Raw genomic sequence first — 27,039 nt, forward strand, 5'->3', positions numbered from 1 at the left:
AAAGGCAGGGTAGAGACTCTGCATCTGCTAGAAAGGCAAGACAGAAACCAGTGCTGTGAATTCCTAGTGTTCTCTGGAACGCTTGCTGTCTAGTTTCTCTTGACACCTCCCTCACAGGGTAAGCTAAGTGAGAAAGTGGTGGAAATTATTTTTCTTCTTTTATAATGTTGTACCCTATAAACTCTTCATAGTGAAAGCTTAGAAATCAAGATCAATGTCTTTAACAAAGCAAAACAAAAGTGCTACCACTTGAGCCTATGGTTCTCACAGGCTGTATACTTTAACATTTTAGGGCTGGTACCACCTATAAAGTAAATGTTTTTGGAATGTTTGATGGAGGAGAAAGCTCACCACTTGTTGGACAAGAAATGACAACCCTTTCCGACACAACTGTAATGCCAATTTTATCTTCTGGTAAGAAATTGAGTTACATTCCTCCAGGAAAACAACATTAGGAAACTATTTCAAATGTGAACTGTTAGGGTATCATACAATGGAAAACAGTGATACAAATTTTACACTAAAATTTATTTCAATAATTTACATACTTAGTAAAAAAACTTCTTCAAACATCCAGTCAAGCATGCTTTTTGACAGTATTTTTTTATACTTCTTTTATCAGCATTGCATTATTTCATACTTAAATTATTACATAAATCTATTTTTAAAAGAGTACTATGTGTAATTATTAATGTATTATGTGAGTAATGTAATTATTAATGTAGTAATTTAAAATTATGTAATAACGCATAAGTTAAAATTACACATTAAATTTATTAATGCATTTAAATATCAATTTTAAAATTATGCATTATTACATAATTAAGCTCTATTATTTAAAGATGAGTTTTTACTAAATGTAGATATTGTACCTTTTTCTATTTTTAGTGACTAAGATGCAGTTTTCTTTTGTAAAAGTCATTGCAGAAATGATTTATTTGGGCTGGGTAAGCAGTGTTAGGTTACATAAATAGGTGGGCAACTATGACTTGGGAAACAAAATGGTAACATAAGCCCCTTAGATTTTCTGTCCCTGCCGCAATTACAGCCTTTATGAACATAAAGCTAGTTTTTAACATTCTTAGAGAGGGAGGTGGTGGACAGAGTTTACTTCTGATATTTTTCACTATTGCTAAAAAAGAGTAGATCTGGGTAGAGCAGGAGCAGGCTTGTAAGGGCCTATTTCCTTGGGATAGTATTTGGGAATCCTTAATCCTGATACAGTATATAATATGTGAGTGACACATTTGTATTTTATAGTGTGATGAGCATTATTTAATTTTTTTCCAATGATTTCTTTTGTAATATAAAGACCAAATGCTACCCTTGTAATAAATTGGAAAATTTATAGTGGTAATACAAGCTTTTGGAAAGGAGAACAGTAAAAAAATGGATGTGGACAAAATCAAGTGTCAATTCTTGCTGTTTTGCATTAATGTTCTATTGTTTCTCTTATGATGATATTAACTGACTTATATTTTTATTTTGTAGCTTGTACACTGAGGATGTTGGGATTATTTTCTCTTTCCAAAGCTTTTCCTTTGTATCAATGTTTGTGCTTGTCTCTATAGCTCTCAATTTGTATATTTGTTTGCATACTTTTCTAAATTATCTTCCTTCTTCCTTGATTCTTTAAATGTGCAAACTTCACCTTCTATATTTACCTGATTTTTATTCATAGTAGACCATAAACTCAAATGATTAATAGCTAAATAATAATATATCAGGGTTTAAAAAATATATCTTTACTTCAAAAAGGTATAATTTTAAAAGTTATGTGTCTAACCCTTCATATACATGAGGTAGTTACCTAACAGCTTAGCTATTTGAAAAGCTAATTTTTGGCTCACAAAAACCTTTTTTTAGTTTACATGTTTTATCAGTCCATCTCATTCTTGTCCGCTATGACCATTAAATATTGCAGAAGAATGCAACATCTAATGGTTTGACCACATTACCATTTTACTAAAGTTATTAGTACTTCATAGTTAGACAGCTATACATTCCCATTTATTTATTTCAGCCTTTGAGTTTGTGAGCCCATCAAATTTTCAACAATGGCTTAATTCAAGTCTCCAGGTTCTATGAAAGAGGGCAGGAAATCAAGTCAAAGATAAAGGAAAGATTGGCCATTGAAATAATCTTTGGAGGAACTGCTGATTCTTAAGACTGTTAATTGAGGTTAATAAATCAGATGGACGTATTTTCAGAGTCTCGTACTCCACATCACTGAGCTAGACTATAGTACTGAGACAGGCAACACTGAGGATCCAGGGAGTGGCAGAGGTGTGACAAGGAAGTACCCTTGCCAACAATTTGCTTCTTACTGTCTTGTCTCATGATTGCCATGTCAGGGATGGAGTGTCTCACCAGAGCTGAGGCAGACATTGTGTTGCTGGTGGATGGATCATGGAGCATCGGCCGGGCAAATTTTAGAACCGTGAGGAGCTTTATTTCTCGTATTGTGGAAGTCTTTGACATTGGCCCCAAAAGAGTACAAATTGGTAGGTTCTGACAACATTGGAGCCATTTAGACATTTTTATCTTGCTCTTTCGCATGCACTAATGCCAGTGGTGTCATTTTAGCTCTTGCTCAGTATAGTGGGGATCCCAGAACAGAGTGGCAGTTAAATGCTCACAGAGACAAGAAGAGCTTGTTGCAAGCTGTGGCAAACTTACCATACAAAGGAGGCAATACTCTCACAGGTGAGTCTCTTTCAGCTTATGCTTCTGGTCAAGGTTTGTGGCTGAATGGTGATGTGACTGATTCTCTTTTAAAAATCCCACTAGGCATGGCTTTGAATTTCATTCGCCAACAGAGCTTCAGGACCCAAGCTGGCATGAGACCTCGAGCTCGAAAAATTGGTGTGCTCATTACTGATGGAAAATCACAAGATGATGTTGAGGCACCTTCAAAGAAACTCAAGGATGAGGGAGTGGAGCTGTTTGCTATTGGTATGCACTAAAAAGGACAGTGATGCCCCTGGGGTTACAAACGTGCTGAGGGTATTTTTCATAGTTAAAAGTTGTATCTGAAGCATGAAAACATTTTTTTCTATCACATAATTTATCAAAATAATATTCCAGGAAGTTAATTCATTTTTTTTCTCCTTATATTGGGCCAAAACTACATGGTTTCTTAAAAGAAAATTAATAGATCAGGAAGAAAAATGTGCTATTAATAGGATTCAGAAAAACTCCTACTTGGTTTTCCACAGAACCATGTTTATTTTTGATATCCATTATTTTACATTCCAGAAAAGACACTGAAGAGACACTTTTTGGTGGGAAATTGGTGCTACATGCATCTGGAAGAAGCCAATTTAAAAGAGCTTTCAGTTTGTATTATCCTTTGTTTCTGTTTTATTACTGAGAAAAATAATATGTATATTTTAGTTAGCTAATTATTAAACCTTCGTAGTTGACCGAAAGAAGCCATGAATGAAGAAAGCCGTAAATCATTTGCTTTGTTCCATTAATTTTTTTCTGAGAAGTGCTTTTAATTTGTATATATCCGTTTTTGAAGGTATTAAAAATGCTGATGAAGTCGAATTAAAGATGATTGCAACTGATCCTGATGATACCCATGCATACAATGTGGCAGATTTTGAGTCACTCTCCAGGATAGTGGATGATCTCACCATTAATTTGTGTAACAGCGTCAAAGGTCCAGGTAAGTTTAGCCCAGAGTTTCTTGCCCTCAGCACTGCTGATATTTTGGGCCAAATAATTATTCTTTTGGGTGAAGGGGAGGGAACTATTTTGTGCGTTATAAAATGTTTGGCAGTGTGAAGGGCCTCTGCAGGTTGGATGTCAGTAGCATCCCCTAAATTGTGGCAACTATAAAGATCTTCAGTTGTTGCCAAATGTCTGCTGCAGAAAAAAACTGTTCCCAGTTGAGAATCACTGCTTTAGTCCCAGATTTTTTTTCCTGATTTGTTTCTCGTGATGGCACCTCAATGACTTCTAGTTTATTTGAGGATATATTTAGTTTATATCCCGCATACTTGCACCCTCCCCCACACAACATATATATATAAATTGGAAGGGGTAGGAAGACACGGAAAGAGAGATGCTTTCTTTTCTGGGATATACCTGTTGTCTTGTAAAGCATCTTCACTCCATTTAGTTGCTACATTGCTATTAGATGGTTGTTCCCAGACTCTTGGTTTCCTCAGTTTTGGTACCTTTTTTTGATTTCCTAATGTGAGCAGGAATAAAAGAGCAGTCTTTATATCTGATTTGCTTTGCCTCAATTATAGATGATCAGATTTGAAACTTTACACTTATAATCCCTAAATATGAAGAGAAGCTACAATTTTACAGTTTAGACATTTAGAAATTATATAACTTCTTTTTACCAGTGAAGAAACTGAGATCTGGAGAAAAATTACTTAGTCTTGGTCAAATGTTTAAAGACGTTTTTAGGGGTATTTAAAAAAAGTAGATATAGCTAAGGAATTAGGATATTGAGATAAAATTATAGAGCTGGATTTATACTAACAAAGGATGATGCATAATGATTACTCTCTGTGTAAATCATGGGACAAAACATGGTAATCACCAAATTTAAAGGTTTTTTTAAAAAATTACTGATAAAAATTATGGCTCTTATTATGTAAGAAAAATTTTATTTAAGTACATGTAGATTATGGTAAAATTGTCCTTCATTAATTTAATTTGGTTTTGGAAAAGTTGGAAAAAGTTTAAGAAATAAAGTGATAGAAATGGTTCACTTGCTCTGGATGCTAGGGGTATGTTTATTTGAATGTTCCCTCTTGGGTTTCTTTCTCCTAACTTTTGCAGATTTTCTTTTTTGAATTTTGAACAACAGATTGACCTTTTCCCTGGAGAAATAGACCAGCCTGGCAGCCAGAATTTGTAGGCTTCTGGCTCTTGATTAGCTGAGAGAGTTGTAGTTTTATTCCATTGGACAGAACTTTGAGTGGGGATGAAAACATCCTTTATCTGTTTTGCTTTTTTTTTTTTTTTTTTTTAAATGAACTATGTAATAGTTGCATTCATTCTAGTTTTCCAGACAGTAAAATTGCTTGATAATTTTGTAGGTTTGACTCTTACCCAAGTACAATAAAAGTGAAGATACTAAGAATGGAAAGGCTTTCCCCAGTTTTGGCTTGCACAAAAAGTAGAAAGAGTTTATATGAGAATGATTTGCTATGCTTATGGAGTTATTGAATTAATCCTTTTCTCTTTTAATTTTTATTTGGGCTGTTTTCCTGTTAGACATACTGAGCTTAATATTTCTATTTTCATCAGCATTTATTCAAGATACTGTTATGTATTAGTCATTTCACCTATGTCCACCCACAGGGAGTACAATCACAGGCGGTAGGATATTCCCAGATTGAAAAACACGTGTTTGTTTGCATTCTCTCCAGTGATACAGTTGTCAGTTTCCTTTATTATACAACTAGATCCTGTTAGAGAATAGAATGAATGAAAAATCAATTCTGTCCTCACAGAGCATAACCTTTAGTTAAGGAGAGAAGACATGAGTATATAGAAACAAAATGATAATGAGGGTAGGGAAGTTGTGTGGTGCCAATAGTGATAGGGACAATGGAGAAGCTAAATTGTCAGGACCTAAATTCTTATTTACTGATTATATGTACAAGGGTAGAGAGAGGAGGAACTATCAAAAGGTGATTCAGAGATCTCGTATTAGTCTGTTCTCATGCTGCTAATAAAGACGTACCCAAGACTGGGTAATTTATAAAGGAAAGAGGTTTGATTGACTCCTAATTCCATGTGGCCGGGGAGGCCTCACAATCATGGAAGAAGAACATGGGAGGTCTTACATGGTGGCAGGCAAGAGAGAGAATGAGAGCCAAGGGGAAGAGGAAACCCCTTATAAAAGCATTAGATCTCGTGGGACATTCACTACCACTAGAGCAGTATGGGGGAAACCACCCCCATGATCCAATTATCTCCGTCTGGGTCCCTCCCACAGCACTTGGGACTTATGGGAGCTACAATTCAAGATGAGATTCAAGTGGGGACACAGCCAGACCATATCGGGTCTTCAGTCTCAGTGACCTGTAAATTGGTAAAGTTTGTAAGAAACAGGAGGATCAGTTTTAAGGAAAGACAACGAGCTCATGTTTTAATCTTCTAAGGATAAAAAACCTTTTAGTTACCTATGCATAGAGGTCTTACAGGTGATTTATTGTAGCTACTTAGTATGTGAAAAGAAGTATGTGAAAGCTTAGAATATGGAGCGTAATATTGTTTCAATGTAATTTCAAATATTGTCACCTTTCTACAATAATGAGAAAAGTGTATACCCTTTATTTCCATGTGTAGGTGATTTGGAAGCACCTTCTAACTTAGTTATTTCTGAGCGAACCCATCGTTCTTTTAGAGTGAGCTGGACACCACCTTCTGACAGTGTGGATCGATACAAGGTGGAATACTATCCAGTTTCTGGAGGGAAACGTCAAGAAGTGAGTAGGAACACCTACAGCTTCTTCCTTATGTTGAGATTGGGTCCTCCTCATTAGGGCTCTGAGAATAATGTTAGGTGAGGGGCAAGAGGGATGAAGAGGGGCCAGAAATGAGTCAAGAATAGTGCTTTCTATTCTTGACTTTGCTAGACAGGCACTTCCATCTGGCTTTAATTAAAGGGAAAGAGCTTTGCTTAAATTCTTACGGTTTTTAAGAACTGTAGAATATCACTATGTTTTTTTCATTAAAATTTAATTAGAAGATGCTTGATTTATTTATGAATTTGTAGTAGAATCAGAGAGTTGGCAAGGGACATTAAAGATGATCTATTTTTACCCATTAATTTTACAAATAAAGAACAGCTGGGAGAAAAATTATATGAATTGTCCAAGATCTCATTGTAATCTGATAGCTTCCAAATACAAAAGACAATGGCCTAATTAAAACATAGTTTCTAAGCTCACTGAAGTTAACTACTTTGTAAGTATTGTAGGAAAAAGGGAACTGATTATACATACGTTGTTGATCTGTTTAATTTTCCCCCCTAGTTTTATGTGAGTCGAATGGAAACCAGCACAGTGCTGAAAGATCTGAAGCCTGAAACTGAGTATGTTGTCAATGTGTATTCTGTGGTAGAAGATGAATATAGTGAGCCTCTGAAGGGCACAGAAAAAACCTGTAAGTCAGATTAGAAAATTGTTTCTCATTGCTTTCTTTCCCAACATAAAGCATGATGGCCCATTTTTGCCTACCTTCCAAATAATTTCTTTATTCAGCATTCATTCTATAAATATTTACTGAGTGCCATCTTTGTGCAGGTGCCCAGAAAATGCTCAGTGGTTTTCTACTCCTACTGGCTGCTCCTGCCATTGTGGAGCCCCACTCTGGAATAAATATTCTTTCCTTCTTCTTGCTTCTTGGTTGGGCTCTAGGGGGAAGAAGGAAAGCCATTTTTAAGAAGAAGGAGTAAGCATCACTCTCTAGAGCAAGAAATGACTTTATGTACTGCTCAAGTTTTAGATCCTTGTCTCTTCTCTTATATCCCTTTATATTAGACTATAGGAAGTGAGAAATAATGGATTTTATAACTGGCAGGATTAATATAATAATTTCTTAAAACTTTGAACTCAATCTTTGAATAAAAAATAATTGGAAGCAATATGGGTGTTATAGGGAGACTGTAAACTTTTTTCTCTGCTTCATGGGTATATCTTCAAGAAGCCTATAAATCTCTGGTGTTCCAGTTATTAATGTATAATGTTCTTATTTTAAACTTATTTTTTGAAGAAATATAAAAAATAGTGTTGATTACATATATATAAATTTCTGTGATTGAAGAATAGAAATAGTCAACTTAGTGATGTTCCAGAAAAAGAGAGTAATGTATCAGGAAGTTGGTATCTATTGTATAGACTCACTGGAATGTTATTTGAAGCCTGAACTTTAACATTTTTCCTCTATAAAATAGTGGTAACATGTAGTCTTGAATATGAAGTGCAATGAGCAATGCAAGTTGGATTTTTTTGGGGCAATGGGAAGGATTATATTAACTCTTGTTGATTTCTCACAGTAACCCACTGTCTAGTATATACAAATATCAATAATTGAGTAGGAAACAATGGTTAAAAATGAAAGTGGAATGAAAGGAACTAGACTGATGGTCTGCTTTTCTGTTTTGGAAGTGCCAGTGCCTGTAGTCAGCCTGAATATTTATGATGTTGGCCCTACCACCATGCATGTGCAGTGGCAGCCTGTGGGAGGAGCTACTGGCTACATCTTGTCATACAAACCTGTTAAGGACACAGAGCCAACAACACCCAAAGAGGTAAAAGATGTTTGTTTCTTTAACATTGGGTCTTCCCAAGACTTTATAGCTTTATAGTGCCTATTATACTGCAGTTACTTATGAACTCATTTATAACTTTACATACACAATGGAAAAATAGAAAAGTAGGTTTGTGGTCTGCAACACATTTTAGAAAACATTGGCGTGGACTGACCACAGTGACTGATGCCTATAATCTCAGCACTTTGGGAGGCTGAGGTGGGCGGATCACCTGAGGTCAGGAATTCAAGACTAGCCTGACTAATATGGTGAAACACCATCTCTGCTAAAAATACAAAAATTAGTTGGGTGTGGTGGCATGCACTTGTAGTCCCAGCTACTCAGGAGGCTGAGACAGGAGAATTGCTTGAACCTGGGAGGTGGAGGTTGCAGTGAGCTGAGAGTGAGCCATTGCACTCCAGCCTGGGTGACAGAGCGAGACTTTGTCTCAAAAAAAAAAAAAGAAAGAAAAGAAAAAAAAAGAAAAAAAAAAGAAAAAATCATCGTGGAAAAGGAAATGTAATCTTATAAATGAAAAATACAAGCTGTATTATAATCTAGTACAAATAGACTTCAATTGACTATCCCAAAGATAAATGGAAAAGTTTGATTTGAACATCTTATTTCTGCTGTGCATATCCATGTGCAGATGCGTTTGGGGCCAACAGTGAACGACATGCAGCTGACTGACCTTGTTCCCAACACGGAGTATGCAGTCACAGTCCAGGCTGTCCTGCACGACCTCACTAGTGAACCCGTCACTGTTCGGGAAGTCACCTGTAAGCTATTGCTAGTTTTATTTCCCTTCTTATTGCTGTGAACCTAATGTTCATTAGAATTTATTTCATGTGATGCTAACAATAATTTGATACTTTATATATAAAGTTACAGAGTTATTACTTTTGGCAATCAAATTTGAGAATAAATATCTCAATTCTAGATTTATGGAGGCATCTCAAATTGACTCTAGGATGTGTATTTTTTTCACATTTAACATGCCTGAAATTAAGGTGTTTTACAATCAATGGTATCTTACTATTATTGCTCTTGGCTAGGTGCCAGTTAGGATGTACAATGTAAGACAATGGTGTATCTTATGAATGATGTTGTCCTAGATCCATGAAATATGACATATAGCATTGATGAGAATGGGAATGTTGAGTGAGTGTTATTTTGGAGGAAGACATCGGGTTTAATATCAAGGTGCTCCAAGTTCTTGTTGATGTAGAAACTCTATGGCACATATGAATAAGTCTGTTTCCGTTAAGTGAATTAATCTATTTACCCAATGCAAAGACATATTGATCCCCTATTATATGCCAGTCACTGGGCTGGATGTTGGGAATGCCATTATGAAATAATACAATGCAGCATAGACCATATGGACTCCTTCCTGGTTTGCGTTTCTCTTGTGTGTGTTGGTCAGCCTTTTGTGTACTTCTGTCTTGTTTCACTAAGCATTTAGGTGCTTTTTTCTTGAAGAGTGATAATGATTACACTTAGGCTTCTTGCCTTACCCAGCTGGTATTTTGCTTCATGCCTGGGGAGATTGACATGCTGGGATAGATAAGTTGGCTTAAATTTAATGAGTCTTGGCCCACACTTCTGAGAAAATGAAGAGTTTTGAAGGAACTTCAAGGAGGAAAAAGGGACTAAGGAAACAGAGCATGATGGGGCAGAGAAGAGAAAGATCCTCTACAGGATGGGTCATTGTAAATTAATTGACAACAAACAAATACTTATTAATCCTCCTTTATATGTTAGATCCTGTCTGGGGCTGGTGGTTTTGTGAAAATGGGATAGTGGCAGACGGAAGGAATGGGGAGTCAGCCAGGGATAGACGCATGTTCTGAAAGTGCTGAGAGAGGAGACCCAAAGTCACAGTGAGATTAAAAACAAATATGGTCACAAACTTGGGTGTGGTGCTGGATTGGAACAGTAGTGGAAGGGAGGGCAGAGAGAGATGCACAAGACAAAAACGTTGAAGAGATGGAGGCGCAGAAATGTGGAAGTGGAGCTAGAGAGTTAGGAAGACAGACGTAGAGTCAGAGTGAGAGCCAGAAAGAGTCTCTACAAGTTAAACTAGTCAAATGGGCAGCTGGAAAGAGCAAAATACATCTCATATTACCGGAGAAAATCTCCTCATTCCTTATTCTCCTTCCCCCTTTTTTAATGGAAAGTTATGTTAGATTTGGTAAGCATTTATCATTTGGATTTTCTTCTAACAATTTAGGTGTCTGGGTTTTCATATAAGCCTATTGGATGCTTAATGTTGGCTCATCTTCATTCTTCACTCTGTAACTTTTTTTTCTGTCACATTCTTAAGGGTGCATAACTCTATTGATTTAGTTTTCTGTCTTAATTGAGTTAAATATCTGAAAAAGAAACATGAGCTGTATATTTATGATGAATTATGATTTATTATGGGATTGAGCAGCAAGAGATTGTTTAAATAGTGTGGAAGAAGAGTAACATATAATTACTCTTATAATAACCTTGTGATAACAGAAAATTAAATATATTCTATTTTTGGAAAACCTTCTTAAGAAGAATTCAGTCTATCTGATAGAATCATGGTACTTTTATCATCATAGCTATTTGTTTCAGTTATTTTGCCAAACACCTTTAAATTTTCCCAAACAACTTCTTGAAAGCTTATGTGGATGCTTTAGAGCTTTGTGGTTGAGAAGCACATCTGGATTTAATATCTCGTGCCTCTCTAGTGCCTTTACCCAGACCTCAGGATCTGAAACTCAGAGATGTGACTCACAGCACTATGAATGTCTTTTGGGAACCTGTGCCTGGAAAAGTGCGTAAATATATTGTTCGATACAAAACACCGGAAGAGGATGTCAAAGAGGTAGGTTGAAGATGATAGTAGATATGACAATATTTGTTTTCCTAGTAGGTTTTAAAAAAGAGCTTTATCAAGTATGGATGATAGCATGTTTTGAATACTTGTCACTTTGTTAGCACAGTGTTGAAAACTTGTGATATTAATAAAGCAGTTTTTGAAAATCAATAATATATTGGACTGTCTTGTCAAAACAGAAATGTTTTGCTGTGTGATATTAATCTCAAAAACATCATCCCTTGGTAGATACAAAGTTATCAAATCTAAATGGTATTTCCTCCTCATCCAGATTCCTTATATGGCTCCCTATTCTAAGAATTACTAGAAAATGTCACAATGTTTCTAAAAATAAGAGGTAGCAAGAGGATGCAGCGATGAAGAGGAGGAATTTGTCAGATAACAGGAAGATAGGACACTAGAGAAGGGAGGAGTATACACAGAGACACACAGAAAGGAGGAGTATATTGTTAGAGGGGTGTCCTTTTGGGAGTATTCTTTTGGGAGTTCCATGATGACTGGATTCAAAGTTACGCAAATTAGAAGGGCTTCACGAACCAGCAAAACTTGTGTGTGCTTGAGGGAGTGTTAATGTCAGAATCTCAGAGGCATTTTTAGAACATAGGAGTCATTTCTCTAAGCACTCAGTTACTGGTTCTGCTGGTCATATGTGGATTATACAAAAGCTACTTTATACAGGTGCACACATTTATTTCATTCTGCATTTTCATTTAAAAGGGGTACAATGGCAAGTGGATCTCACAAGGTTCTGTACATAGCAAATGAAATAATGCAGTGCATAAGAGACCACTGCTGAAACAAATAATGCAGTGATATAAAGGGAAACAGGTGGAAAAATGGTTAGGTTGTTTGAATACATAGGCAGTCATTATTTTCTAGACAATCATGTGCAGTATGGTCTAGTACATACATTTTTTTTTCCAGTTTGGAAATACTTAAACTGTGTCCAGTTTCTGGATTCTCATGTAAATTGGAAAACACTACTCTTTTCTGATCACAGATTTTATATTCTTAGGCTGACAGGTAAATAAACAACAGAGAGATATCAAAAGTAAACCCTTTGTAAAAGTAGTTCCACTGCTCTGTTACTGTTATAGGTAGAGGTGGACAGATCAGAGACCAGCACTTCCCTCAAAGACCTCTTCTCACAGACCCTGTACACAGTCAGCGTTTCTGCAGTACATGATGAGGGGGAGTCTCCTCCAGTGACTGCTCAAGAAACTACCCGTGAGTTGTGCTCCTGCTCCATTGATAATGGGAAATAACACTTTACATGCATGTGTAACTCAATTTACTGGGTCATTTTGTTTCTTAATGCTACTACCTTTGCTGACATTTAATAATACTTGGATTCATAGATTGTTTTTCACTTATTTTCTTTGGAACAAGGTGTCCCATCTTCTATCTTTGCATCCATTCCTTTTATGATACTTTCCATCAGCCCCTGGCATTAATTTATCTTCGAACTACAACTACTTGATGTGCACCTGTGTATGTGTGTGCATGTATGTGTAGTGGGGTGGGCAAGTTTTCTTGACATATGTTGCACATTTGCTTTGGAAAAGATGCTTTATTTATAAATTTTTTTGGAGTATCTTACTATACGTGAAGTGTTATCAAGGGTAACAAAATATAAGCGTCTTTGCCCTCACTGGTTCATGATTTAGTTGTGGAGATAAGAAAAAAATTAATCGAGAATACATAAGATCATGTAAAGAAGATCAGGTGGCACTGAGATTGTGTGCTGTCAGATTTCAGAGGAAGGGGTGACTGCACTGTGAGTGGAGTGCGGGGGGAGACAGGCAGCCTGCCCAGACCCTGCTTCCTGCAGCTCCTGGAGATGTCCGTTCCTCTCCCTCTTGTGGTGTCTCCATAGTATTTAATGCAATCATTATTGCCTGTTGGTCTTTTGCTATGGATTCTACTTCCCCCTTGCTCTCTCCTAATGAAGGAAGAGACGTTTTGCTCAACTTTGTATCTCCAGTGCCTGGCACATAATAACTTAATCCAGTGCTCAGCCCATTACATAATGCAAATAGCAGTAAAGAAACATTAAGGCCTAGAGCCAGCAGTGTTCCAAACAAAAATAATGGGAGCTGTATATGTAGTTTTAAATTTTCTGGTGTCCACATTAAATAAGGCAAAAATAGATGGATGAAATTAATTTTGATGATGTTTTATTTAACCCAGTAGATCCAAATATATCCATTATGATTTCATTAGCTATAATTATATGGTACAATAATTATTAACGAGGCATTTTACCTTTTTTCTGTAACAGGTCTTCAAAATCCAGTGGGTATTTTACACTTAGAGCACATCTCAATTCAGACTAGCCGCATTTTAAGTGCTCAATAGCCAACTACATGTGGCTAGTGGTTTCCATAGTGGACAGCACAGGTCTAGAGAATTTAAGCAACTTGCCCAGCCACATCCTGTAATCTATTGATGAGACTGATACTATAGTCTGGAACCTTTTCCTCCTTTCCAGAAAATTCCTCACTAAAGGCTCAATAGCATGTTTTTTTGTGCCTAGCTGCCTATACCTAATTAGGGCATCTTGTCAAATGTTATAACCTGCTTTTTTTTTTTTTTTTTTTTTTTTTGAGACAGAGTCTCACTCTGTTGCCCAGGCTGAAGTGCAGTGGCCTGATTTAGGCTCACTGCGAGCTCCACCTCCCAGGTTCACGACATTCTCCTGCCTCAGCCTCCCGAGTAGCTGGGACTACAGGCACCCGCCACCGCACCTGCCCGGCTAATTTTTTGTATTTTTAGTAGAGATGGGGTTTCACCATGTTAGCCAGGATGGTCTCGATCTCCTGACCTTGTGATCTGCCTGCCTCAGCCTCCCAAAGTGCTGGGATTACAGGCTTGAGCCACTGCGCCCGACCATAACCTGCTTCTTAACTTCAGACATATCTACTTCTCCCTTTTTGACTCTGCTATTTTCTTACCATTTTAGATCTCTTAGCAATTTCATTTGTTTTCTTGGCTTAAGTTCTTACCTGGTAAGGGTCATAGCTGGAGCTGAGAATTGATGCATATGCATCAGTAGACTGACAGCTTTGCATAAAAATAACATAACAGGTGTAGTGAACAGAAAAGGAAGTCAGGAAGAAAGGCTAGTGAGACAGGTAATTTAGTATAGTAGATTAATATTTTTAATATATATTTTCAAACCTTAAGATTTCCAAATAATTTTCAGATACGTTTAAAGTACATTCTTAATAGCTGCTTTGTTTTGCAGTTGTGCTGGTGGAAATAGTACCACTCTCTTTATCTCAGTGGGCCTTTTCATTGTAATTATTAAAACAAATTTTTAATGGCTCTGGGTTTTGTGTAATTAGCTTTGATTACCAAATAAAGAGAGAAATAAGTGACAATGAAAGCTCAGGAATGGTGGCAGACATAAAAAATGCTTGTGCTGCAAAACAGCCAGAGGACCTGGTCAATGGAGGGGCTGTGAAAGGGGATTTCAGCAGTCATTTGGGTCTCCAGGTGTTCAGTTGTCTGAACAGGGTCAGCATGTTCTGTTTCATATCATGTTTAAGGTTGGTGATCTATAGGAAGAAGCTACGTGTGTGTGTTACCTGGATCGTAACATGCTCAGAGTTCCTTTCCTGTGACAATACTCCTAGATTGGAATTCACTGTATGTGTAGCAGTATGTATGTATGTTCTAATCAATTGTCAGAGTGCAATACTTTAGTGTTGTTTACAGCTAGACAGACATTCTCATAAACTGCGGTGGTATGTGTGGTTTTTAAAAATAAAAATGAAACTATTTCCTTTGGGTATCAGAACAACAAATTATGAGCAATAAATGAATAACTATTTCCTTGAGAATCATCTTTAATGTATAATATGTTAGCATACCTAGTTTATGACATTCTTAGTTAAGAAGGACTTCTTAACCTGGAGTCTATGTATGTCTCTGGGGTTATTGATAGACTGGAGAAGGTCCATTAACTCTGATATGTAGGCCGAGTTTGTGCTTTGTGTATTGTGTATTGCTGTGTAAAAGAGTCCATGGTGTTGATTTGATTCTTAAAAAGTTGGAGAAAGGTACTAAATGGTATCTTAAAAAAATCATCATTTAAATAGAATATCCTTAATAACGTATTATATCCACAGAATGCTTGCAGTTTTCAGAGCTCTAGGAATTGGTAAAATATTTGGTTCTAAGCAATATATTCAATCAGTTTTCAGATGTCCATTAATATAAAACAAGGAAGTTTTATTATATTAAATTGCATTTGTAGCTCACATTCAAAAACTTAGTCTGCTTGCCTTTTCTCATGATAGGACCCGTGCCAGCCCCAACAAACCTAAGGATTACTGAAGTAACATCAGAGGGTTTCAGAGGGACCTGGGATCATGGAGCTTCAGATGTGTCTCTCTACAGAATAACTTGGGCACCTTTTGGAAGCTCAGATAAGATGGAGGTAGTTAACTCTCTTTATCTTTCTCTTTGTTTTTCATGTCCCATTTAATTTGTAAGGAAGCTTACTTTAAAGAAGTATTACTTTTGTTGTCAATAAGCATTTATTGACATTTGAGCTCATGACATGCATCAGAGCAGGAGGAACATCTGGCTAAATAATGTAAACAAACTGACATTGAGTGTGTATGATGTAAGTGGAGACTTATTTTTGCGTGGATATGTTTTTGTCCTCTTTCTCCAAGACCATCTTAAATGGAGATGAAAATACTTTGATGTTCGAAAACCTGAATCCCAACACCGTCTATGAAGTTTCCATTACTGCCATCTATCCTGATGAGTCAGAAAGTGATGACCTGATTGGCAGCGAGCGCACATGTAGGTGTTTAGCTTTCAAATAGGACATTGATATTTTAAAGTTAATTTTTAAAAAATAGGGCTATAGCTATATTAGTAATGTGTCCCCAAATTCTGTTTTCTTTTAGTGCCTATCTTAACAACACAAGGTAAGAATTTAATTTGCTGAATTGTTTGAATGAACAAATAATGAATGAATGTATGAATGAAAAGTACCATAAAATACATTATAAATAGGTTATCTGCTTTTAAATCCTAAGATGTTCATTGAGAACTCTTTTAAGTAGGCTTTTCTTGAAAAACTTTGCTTTGCTACTACTTGTTTTGGAGTGTATTGATCAGCTTGGGGTGCCATCACAAAAGATTAGACTGGATGGCATAAATAACAGAAATTTATATTCTCACAATTCTGGAGGCTGAGAAGTCCAAGACCAAGGTGCTATTCAATTCGTTTCTGGATGATGGCTTTCCTCCCGGCTTATAGCTAGCCAGCCCTTTCTCAGTCTCTCTCACTTTCTCACTCTCTCACATGGTGGAGAGAGAGAGAATAAGCTCTCTCATGTCTCTTCTTACACAGACTAATCCCATTATGGCAGCCCCACCCTCATGACCTAATCTAACCCTAATTATCACCCAAGGGCCCCATCTTTAAATACCATCATATTGGAAGTTGGAACTTCTACATGTCATGTTTGTGGGGACAGAAACAAAATGAAAGTCCATACTAAGGAGTCATTTAAGAATCAATAACCGTTTTTATTAGGGGGTCAAATTTAATTATAAACCCAGAGGCATAGAATTCTCTGGTTGCCTTGGGAGCTGTATATATTTTAGGGGGAGGCATTGTTCTGTCTGCTTACTTTGTTTTTCAACAACCTTCTTTCAGCTCCCAAAAGTGGCCCACGAAACCTTCAAGTGTACAATGCAACATCTAACAGCTTGACTGTTAAGTGGGATCCTGCTAGTGGTCGTGTGCAGAAATATAGGATCACTTATCAGCCTTCCACAGGGGAAGGCAATGAGCAAACGGTAATTTTTAAATAAAAATTATAACTTGGATAAATTCTACCCATTTCTTTTCAAACTCTTTTTCCCCCTCAGTGTTTAGTTAGTCATACTTACTTTTTAAGGGATATTAAGATTTATTGCATTGGATGGATCATCTGACTCTTTAGCTGGCACTCCACGTGGAGTGCCATCATGGAGACTCAATGGATGTTCTCATGAGAGATGATAGTTGCTCTTCCTCATAGCCCCAAAGCATGAGGCATGTGCCTCAATGCATCCATAGTTCCTTTAAAAACTATTAGTGCTAGATTATCCACGAAGATATCCAGATAGTTTTTGTATCTGTGTCGACCTTCCATTCCTCTCTCTAACTTAATCAAGTGCTGAAAGTTTGCTAAACTTACCTATAATGTTTATTTTCTATTTATCTGATTTTTTCCTTGTTTTTTTTTTTGCATGTCATAGGCTATCTTCTAGATCTGGTGTTTCTAGGTATGGAAGCCTGTTAACCTAATTTACACTGTTTTTCATTTTTCTGTTATCCAAATGGAAGTCCCCAAGAAAGATGATAGGACTGTAAACTCAGTCTTCATCCTCTTTCTCTTCCTAGTCTTTCATTATTTAAGAGAACCTTTTTCCATTTTACCTCCCTTACTTTAGTTCTGTGGTTTGGGGCTTTCTACAACTTTGCCTTTTGTAAACTATATAATTAGAACTGCATGTATTATCCTAGGTCAGGAAGCCCCATGATTTTTACATAGGTATGATTATGTTTTCTGATTTATTTCAAAATAAATCTCCAGTTTTGATGAGGTACAGAGTTTTATTGACTTTTTTGGCTATAATATTTTTATATACAGCCTTAGAGACACATGTGTTATTAACCTTTAATCATCTGACTTGCCAAGCTCAAGCAAATGGGTCATATCTCTTATCAGTTTAGAGGTATTAGCCAAGGTAGAGGTTGGCATTAATCTAAGGTTTGTGGTTAAAGATCTCTGATAGTACCCAGTTAGTAAGCTTAGCCGAATCAGAAACCTTCCCATCTCTACTGTGACTTTGAGTTGGTCTTTTGAGGCTTTTATAGCTCCAGTCTTAGGTAGTATGATGCATTTGGACTGAGTATTTGTTTGTTTTAGGTAAATAGATTATCATTAATAAACTTAATATCAACTGTAATCAATAGACTTTTATATGAAAATAAGATAAGACAAATTAGATGGACTGATATATTAAATTCAGAAACGGAACTTCTTTTTTTTCTATGGCATGCCAGATTTTGGTAAAACTACAAGTCAGGAGAAGTTTGTTCTTAGCATTTCCTATCTTGGGAACATTGATGTTCCAGCTGCTTCTCCTGAGTCTCTTTTACTGTCTTCCAGCTGTTTGTTATTATAAAGAGTCTCATAAACTTATCCTCTGGAAAGTATGAAGCCCTTAAGCTTTGTTAGTCTTTGGGGTACTTGGATTTTAATGCTAGTCCATGAAATCATGACAATGATGAATAACTGATGCTAGAATTATTTTGGGGAGCTGGATGGGAGAGGTAGGTAGATGCCCCTCTGCTTACTCATAAGGGCAGTTCTCCTAAGTAGGCTTTCAGATTTGTTATGCATCAGGTTTTTATCAAAATGGCTTATACTGTTATTGATACTTTTCTCTCATAACCTCAAATATGAAATTTGTTAAAATTAGCCATGGTAGTTCAGTTTGTCCATATTGAGGATGACGACCATGATTCACTGGGTTTTTCTCTGGAATTCAGACTACTTGAGTGGATGGGTGCTAAGTTGGAAACATCTGGTTTCTTCTAGCACATCCAGCCATCTACATGTGCACTCATTTTGGGCAGTGTGCCATTTTCATGCGATTTTAATTAGTATGACATAAACATCTGAATTCCGTAGACTGTTAATAAATTGTACAAATTTTCTTTCAACAAGATAGCTAGATGGCCTTAAGTAACGAATAAAAACTTTAAGCTTCATAATTAGAATAAATTGAAAAGCTTCATACCACTGGGCTGGTATGATGGAGACAACTGGAAACCCCTGATCGAGTGTGGCCTGGCAAAAGTCTGGTCATGTTGTTAACACAACTAAGGCTGTTAGAGTGACAGTGTTCTTGGGGGAAACACCAAGAGCTTTATACTGTATGCTGAATCATTTTAATGTGTTTGTAAAGCAAATAAAAACATCTGTTAAAAAAGTAAGAATAATATTAAGTGGTGTGGAGCCTCTAAAATTATGCAATTCTTTGGTATCTTAAAGTCTCTTTGTAGCTCACTTATGATTAATGCCTTTTTTTTTTTTTTTTTGAAGTTCTGTGAAATGTGTTTTGGATGAAATTTTACAGTGCTGGTGGCTAGCAAGTTGAAATATCTTTTTGGGGTCACCAGTTTAAAGCTTGGAATTCTTTTTATGATTTGAGGTGCATATTTTACATTTAAAATTATACCATAAGATGTATTTTAAACCTTTGCTGTGGTTCGTAATTCTAGAACTGGACAAGGGTCTCAAACAGCTTCCCTGTAGAAAGAGCTTTTTCTAACAGATTAGTGAGATGGAGAGAGCAAGGCTAACACTTACCAAGACCCTTTTTACTCAAGACCACAATAGGAGGACGGCAGAACAGTGTGGTCCTGCAGAAACTGAAGCCAGACACTCCTTACACTATCACCGTATCCTCTTTGTATCCTGATGGTGAAGGAGGTCGGATGACAGGAAGAGGCAAGACCAGTAAGTGAAACCTGAGTTCCTATAGCTTCTTTAATAGCTACTATTAGAATGGAATCATCTCTTTATCTGGAAACACTGGGGTGACACAAAGTTTTACTAGTATTTAAAAATTCATTTACAAAGAATATTAATAGTTTATTTATTTATTTATTTTTTGAGACGGAGTCTTGCTGTGTTGCCCAGGCTGGAGTGCAGTGGCATGATCTTGGCTCACTGCAACCTCCGCCTCCCGGGTTCAAGCGATTCTCCTGTCTCAGGCTCCCGAATAGCTGGGATTACAGGTGCCCACCACCACACCTGGCTAATTTTTTATATTTTTCATAGAGATGGAGTTTCACCATGTCGGTCAAGCTGGTCTCGAACTCCTGACCTCAAGTGATCTGCCTGCCTCGGCCTCCCAAAGTGCTGGGATTACAGGCATGAGCCACTGTGCCTGGCCATATTAATAGTTTTTAACATCCTTGCTTGGAATTATTTGTCTCTATTTGTGGAGAAAGATGTTACTTTCTAGGATAGAAAGATGCTCTAAGACAAAAATGTCATGTGGATAGATGAGACATATGCATCAGACTGACACAGACACAGTATGTGTCATTTATTCACTACTTCAACAAATGTTTGTGCGATACCTGCTATGTTCTAGGGTGCCTGGGAGATATCAGTGAATCTGTGTTTCATGTGTGCTTGATTGTTAGCACTATACTGTGATGGGATTTCTGTGCATTTCAGAACCTCTAAACACTGTAAGGAACCTAAGAGTGTATGACCCTTCTACCAGCACCTTGAATGTCCGCTGGGACCATGCAGAGGGAAATCCTCGTCAGTACAAGCTCTTCTATGCACCAGCAGCAGATGGTCCAGAGGAACTGGTAATTATTTCTTGTAGTAAAAAATGCTAATATGTTTAAATGGTAGCTGAGTGATTTAAAAGTGAAACTGAAGGAGTTAACCAGTTTACTTTAGAGTGAAGAATTTCATATTCATTTAATAAGACTTGATAGAGGGTAAATAGTTGATGCCTCAGAGCCTGGGTAACAGGGATTGGGACCAGGATTCTTCCCCCTGGTCAGGGGAAGAAGTAGCCATTCTGGGAAGTTCTAAATGGGGAGTATTGGGTGGTTGGAGGGGTATAGGGAAATATGTAACCTCTTGTAACAGGTCACGTGGGGGCACATTATTACATCCTAATATTACAGAACCTGCTTCTTGACTTGGTCTTGAGTTGGTATTGTATTATTTGAATTATTATTTCTTTCACAGATTTTTCAAGTCAGTGCTTTATGTTTTATTAAAATATTTAGGTTCCAATCCCCGGGAATACCAATTATGCCATTCTTAGGAATCTCCAGCCAGATACTTCGTACACTGTGACGGTAGTTCCCGTTTATACTGAAGGTGATGGGGGACGCACATCAGATACTGGAAGGACATGTAAGTAATAAGGCCAAAAAATTAATTTTTCATCATAAATGTTGCTTTTCATTATAAAGGCCATAAAGGCCCATTAAAGAGGATTAGGAAAATTTGGTGTGATAGAATTAAAAACATAAAAATTAGCCATAGTTTACCTTCCTAACACCAAATGTTAACATTTTGTGAAATAACAAATCTATAATAGCATCTTCTTTTGAAATGATAATTTTAGGATTTGTAAAAGTGCATATAATCATCAGTATGCTACTTTGCTTAATCTCTCTCATTGACAAAAATTCATTGAGCTTTGCTTTATGCTTTATAAATTGTTGTGAAGGACTGTTTATAATTGGCTTTCATAGTGCAAATTGTTGAAATCTGTTCGGCACATTACTTAATTTCATATGTCTTTAGTTTGTTTGTTGAAGTGCTTTTTTGATCTTAAAATCTGTATGCTTTCATTTAGAAAGCCGTTTATAGTGGTTTTACTGTTTTTTTTTTTTTTTTTTTTTTTTTTTTTTAAGTATTGCTTAAAGGCTTTTGTGCAGATTTAGAAATACTTCTTTGGCTTTAAAAATATACTTGCTGATGGTTAAAAGGAACCAAGCATGGATGTCTTCTTTTGGTAAAAGATTAGTGGTCTAGGAAGGTGATGTTATTGGTTAAATTAGAGTTTGGAATTAGTACATCAATTTAATTGGTAGGTTTTTCTAAGTTCCTATTGGGGCACTTAATTGAGAACTGGGTATATCTTATTTTTCTCTCCTTTTACCTTTTCTGTTAATCACAAAGATATTGAGTAGCAATTGTTAAATGAAGAAGTAATGAATGGTTGTAACTAGCTGACCGAATCAGATGAGCTTAATGGCTGTTGTCAGATTTTACTTAGAAGGCAGACTCTTAAAAAATGTCTCTTCTTCCTCTCTCCATTACCTATATTGGAAAACTGAAACTACTTTTCCTATTTCTTTTCTCTATCCCATGACCCTTTATGGCCAATCCAGTTCCACCACTTTTATTAACTTGTTTTTAATTGAATACAATGTTGCTTCCTTATAGACAAAGGCCATACTTGCTAACTTTAACTAAATTTGGATTTGGAGAGTTTTAATCTGCCTTTGCGTGTAGGTAATTAGAAATATAAAGAAGATAGCATTTTGTCCTGTTACAGAATGTAGGTTCTGGAAAAGTGATACAAAAGCTTGAGATATATAAACAGACTTAAGAAATAGATGTTGGCCTTCATTTCCTCAGTGATGAGAGGACTGGCAAGAAATGTCCAAGTATACAATCCTACACCTAACAGCCTCGATGTTCGCTGGGACCCTGCACCAGGACCTGTGCTGCAGTATCGCGTTGTGTATTCCCCTGTGGATGGCACAAGACCCTCAGAATCTGTAAGTAATTTTGTCATGGAAACTGCATTTCCTGATGAATGTAGTCACATGTTTGTGTCATGTTTGATAACCTGGGAGAACACAAACCACAAACATGCCGGTGTATAATACTTAAATTATTGTTTTTGATGACTTGAGGTAGGTGTATTAATTATAGGATTAGTAAGAATAAAAAGAATTTTGGGAAAATGTGAATTAGTTGGATGGGTTAAAAACCCAGTAATAAATGTAAATAATTGCTAGACCTTGTCAATATGTCTTTGTTATGAAAATATTTTAAAATTTACCTTCACTAGTTCTTACAAATTGCCCAATCTATCTTTAATTCATAACATTATTCAGTTTTGTAAGTAGGCTAACAATTTAGAAATCAGAAATTGCTAATTTCAATTAGCATAGTATCAGAATACCTATGGGAAAGTAAATGTATAAACTAATTTAACTTATAAGTCTTCGCAAAAATAAACAATGTTGATGAAGATAAACAAATTATAAATAATATATGCATTTGATAAGAACATTGATTTTCATGTCCCTGTATGGTAGAACATATTAAGACAACTTTACCTGTATGCATTGCATGGAGTCTCTATTTCAACACAAAATCTCCCCCACCACAAGTAAGAGTCCCCATTCTTGTGTGTATTTAACATGCAGGATGTTTTTTGAGGAAATATCATGAGCCTTGCATGTTATATTTGAGAATCTTTATAATAAATATAAATGGAGATAACTGAAGCTACTAAGGGTCAAGGATGAGGTCACTTTTTTTGGAAAGGGAATTTCTGAGGACAAATTTTGTTTAGTGATATGGTCTGGGTGGATCTCATGGAGAAGCACAGTTGGCTTCTGATGTGGCTGGGCTCAACATTTTATTATAAATACTATTGTGATGACTAACTGAAGACTTGGTAAGCATTTGAGTTGTCAGGCAGAATTTGGCATTTCCTCCCCTGCAGATAGTGGTGCCAGGAAACACACGCATGGTGCATCTGGAGCGGCTGATTCCGGACACACTCTATTCCGTGAACCTTGTGGCTCTATACTCAGATGGAGAGGGAAATCCCAGCCCTGCCCAGGGCCGAACGCGTGAGGCAGAAATCCTTTCTCCATTCCATTCCCTTGTAGCTAGATAGGCAGGGCTTCTCTGATTGAGTGGTGGGTGGGAGCGGGGTGGTGAGAGATAGGTGCTTTCTGCCTGGGATCCCCTACCTTCACATTCCAGGCGAAAACACTGGGTCTGTGACTGTTGTTTGTGTGACGTGAACTTCATCTGTTCGTGTTCTCATTTGGGACATGAGTTAAGGAGGGTTTTTCCCCCTTTTTCTCCTCTTCTACCCTGCATCTTCCTTTTTTCCCTCTTTCTAGTCTGCAGTGAATCTTCTTACCAAATGGGGACTTTGGAAATGTGAGGGTTTAGTCGTTATGTTTTATCGAATAGATATGGTTATAGTGGTTAAAATAATTCTCCTTTTTCCTAGTCTACCTTTTTTTTTTTTTGAGACAGAGCCTGTATCTGTTGCCCAGGCTGGAGTGCAGTGGTGCGATCTCGACTCACTGCAACCTCCGCCTTCCGGGTTCACTCCATTCTCCTGCCAAGTAGCTGGGACTACAGGCGCCTGCCACAACGCCCGGCTGATTTTTTGTGTTTTTGGTAGAGACGGGGTTTCACCGGGTTAGCCAGGTTGGTCTTGATCTCCTGATCTCGTGATCCACCCGCCTCGTCCTCCAAAAGTGCTGGGATTACAGGCGTGAGCCACTGCGCCTGGCCTAGTCTACCTTTCAAAGCTAGCTCTAGGTCACTGAAAGTTCAGCATGTAACCATAGCTCTGAAATACACTGTTTATGATTTCACGTTAAAACCATAAATGTGTATTTTATTATATGGGAGGAAACATCCGAGTGAATGGTGAGTGAAACACATGCAAGAAACCTCCTTAATCTGGCCTAGGTAATGCTCACAGGCAGACAACAAACTCTATTGTATTTTATTTATTTAGTACCACGGAGTGGACCAAGGAACCTGAGAGTGTTTGGTGAAACAACCAATAGCCTTTCGGTAGCCTGGGATCATGCTGACGGGCCAGTTCAGCAGTACAGGATCATCTATTCTCCCACTGTTGGTGATCCAATTGATGAATATGTAAGTCTAATACTCATTTATTGGCACATTTTATCATCTTAGCTGAATGGACGGTGAAGTTAAACTTCTTTAGAGGTATGCTGTGAGTATAGTTGAGTCCTTGATAGTCACACTTTATGATTTTTCTCTGACATGACTTTGGGATCACTCAAGGGTGCTTAGTCTTTCTGGCCTCCCATACCACAGAGAAGCACTGTCTTTGGGTTCATTTTTATTCTAAAGACAGATAGGAAAACTATCTTATCGCATGATTAACTGAACATTTCTAACTACCTAATGACACCACAGGAACCAAGTTTAGTGAAATATGATACCTATCATTCTGGAATGTCTAAGTTAATATTCAAATAGTGTATTTATCCAAATCTTACCCTTTTCTCAAATCTAATTCCTCTACAAGGTCTCCCTTAAATATTCCAGTGTTAATTGATCTCTCTTTTCTTTAAGCTTAACATTTTGTGGTACACATTAGTTTTGTAATATACATACTCTCCTATTAGCTTCAAACTTTTTGAGTGTCATAGTTTGTCTTTCCAGAACCAGATTCAAGTTTCTGACAGCTTCCTCATAGCCCTCACTATGCACATCTATTTGTTATGAGTGGAAAAATGGAAAAACTACTTTATTTGAAATTTAGTGATTAATTGCTGCGATATGCTTGCAGAATATTGCACAAGATGTTGATTGTAAATTAGGTCTGTGGTTTGCCATCTTTTTACCACATAGATTGTCTTAGATAATTTTCCTTCCCTGAGCCCCATGTGATGAAATATTTCATCTACTGGAACTTGATATAGTAACCTTTAATTCAAGTCCCTACTTTTATTAATAAGAAACACATGTAACTACCATTTATAGTTTCTGATCAAAATGTGATAAACAGTACTACTATAGTTAGTTTGCCAAAGCAGAGAAACTCATGGTTAGTGTTTGTGCAACCTTGCCATGGGCAAATAAGTAATTTCCCTTTACTTTCTGAAAACATTAAGAATACAATTTATCATTTGTAGTTATAGGACTCCAGGCCAGGATTCACTGGCATACCTTATCCATGTTGTTTGTAGAAACAAAACATAGGCTTAGAAAGATTGAGATGTCTGGTTCATTTCTTCTTTGAAGAGGTAGTTGAATGTATTCCCATCTTTTTCAGCTAACTAGTATCAGCCAAACTGATATTTTTGAGGCCAGAAACTTCGTCAATTTTTGCTCAGCAGTGGATTCTCAGTAGCTAATACCTGTCCCACTGTGCCTGGCCCGCAGTGGGTACTGGGTACATATTTGTACATGAAAGCAGAACATGTGATGATGAGATCTGAAGGAAACAAACTTATTACTGAGTGCTGGAGTACTCAGTAAGGTGTTCTGAAGTGCTGTACATGGCATTGCTTTTAATACAGTTTTCTTCAGAGATGTTAAGTCACATGGCTGTTAAGTGGCTGATCTGGGGTTTGAACCCAGATCTGTCTGACTCTAAAACCACTCTCCTATGCTGCAGAGAAGAAGTGAAGATAGTTTTTCTTGTCATGAGCATTGTGCAGCAAAAATAAAATGTGAAAAAAACTACTATTACTGTTTATGGGAATACATAAAACAATATTGTCTTTTGATCTGGAAGTCTTCTAGATGGTAGTACATTTATAATTTAACTTCCTTTATAGACCACAGTCCCAGGCAGAAGAAATAATGTAATACTGCAGCCCCTGCAACCTGACACTCCATATAAAATTACTGTTATTGCTGTTTATGAAGATGGAGATGGTGGCCATCTAACAGGAAATGGAAGAACTGGTAAGTGTTTTGTACTCCCCCTTTTTGTTTCTGCTTTGAAATTGTTAAGATCTTAATGTTGCTTTTTTACCTTTTAAAACCTCAAAATTTTATGTTTACCAGTATATCTCAACTACCACACTAATATGGTATTATTTGTATTAGATATTAAATTTTGTCAAAATGATGACATGTGAAAGGAATTTGTTTTTAACTTTTTAATGGTTCACTAAGTGAAGAAAAAGAAGACCATCTGCATATTTTTATTTGCTTAAGATAGTTCTAGTTCTTCTTTGGAAAACCACTGCATATTCTCTGAATAATGTTTCAATTGGTATGGTGTCAGTTAAGGTTATAATTGTTAAGTCAATATAGTATCAGTAAGAAATATTCCATTGTGATTGAATCTTAAGTCATAAATACAGAAGTGAGATGATCAGCAATCATTTTCTATGTACAAATTTAGCTTTTTCTAAAAAGAAAAATGTATTTTTTATTGTACTAAGCAATTTACATAGAATTATCAACATTCAGACCCATTTTTACACTATACTGGTGGTAATTTCTTAGGGTTTAAAAATTTTCTAAGGTGGTTGCTTGCTACAGTCACCTGA

The 27,039-nt window shown here is 36.7% G+C and overlaps 1 protein-coding gene across 4 annotated transcripts in view; it reads left to right on the plus strand.

The window, feature by feature from the left end:
* Nucleotides 1-27,039, plus strand: part of COL12A1 (collagen type XII alpha 1 chain) — a 128,618-nt gene that overhangs the window by 51,936 nt on the left and 49,643 nt on the right. For 2 of the 4 annotated variants that reach the window (XM_015136786.3, XM_015136785.3), the window contains exons 17-38: nucleotides 293-414; nucleotides 2,355-2,504; nucleotides 2,587-2,706; nucleotides 2,791-2,955; nucleotides 3,527-3,673; nucleotides 6,325-6,464; nucleotides 7,014-7,143; nucleotides 8,148-8,290; nucleotides 8,940-9,069; nucleotides 11,014-11,150; nucleotides 12,260-12,389; nucleotides 15,467-15,606; nucleotides 15,848-15,980; nucleotides 16,088-16,108; nucleotides 16,846-16,988; nucleotides 19,576-19,705; nucleotides 20,435-20,574; nucleotides 21,007-21,136; nucleotides 22,373-22,515; nucleotides 23,475-23,604; nucleotides 24,516-24,658; nucleotides 26,317-26,446. In XM_015136786.3, coding sequence (XP_014992272.3) covers nucleotides 293-414; nucleotides 2,355-2,504; nucleotides 2,587-2,706; nucleotides 2,791-2,955; nucleotides 3,527-3,673; nucleotides 6,325-6,464; nucleotides 7,014-7,143; nucleotides 8,148-8,290; nucleotides 8,940-9,069; nucleotides 11,014-11,150; nucleotides 12,260-12,389; nucleotides 15,467-15,606; nucleotides 15,848-15,980; nucleotides 16,088-16,108; nucleotides 16,846-16,988; nucleotides 19,576-19,705; nucleotides 20,435-20,574; nucleotides 21,007-21,136; nucleotides 22,373-22,515; nucleotides 23,475-23,604; nucleotides 24,516-24,658; nucleotides 26,317-26,446 — 2,897 coding nt within the window. The remainder of the gene's footprint in view (nucleotides 1-292; nucleotides 415-2,354; nucleotides 2,505-2,586; nucleotides 2,707-2,790; nucleotides 2,956-3,526; nucleotides 3,674-6,324; nucleotides 6,465-7,013; nucleotides 7,144-8,147; nucleotides 8,291-8,939; nucleotides 9,070-11,013; nucleotides 11,151-12,259; nucleotides 12,390-15,466; nucleotides 15,607-15,847; nucleotides 15,981-16,087; nucleotides 16,109-16,845; nucleotides 16,989-19,575; nucleotides 19,706-20,434; nucleotides 20,575-21,006; nucleotides 21,137-22,372; nucleotides 22,516-23,474; nucleotides 23,605-24,515; nucleotides 24,659-26,316; nucleotides 26,447-27,039) is intronic. The other 2 variants (XM_015136789.3, XM_015136788.3) reach the window with 1 other exon arrangement.

The sequence above is a fragment of the Macaca mulatta genome, chromosome 4, assembly GCF_049350105.2.
Source record: "Macaca mulatta isolate MMU2019108-1 chromosome 4, T2T-MMU8v2.0, whole genome shotgun sequence".
In the NCBI taxonomy this organism is placed as follows: Eukaryota; Metazoa; Chordata; class Mammalia; order Primates; family Cercopithecidae; genus Macaca; species Macaca mulatta.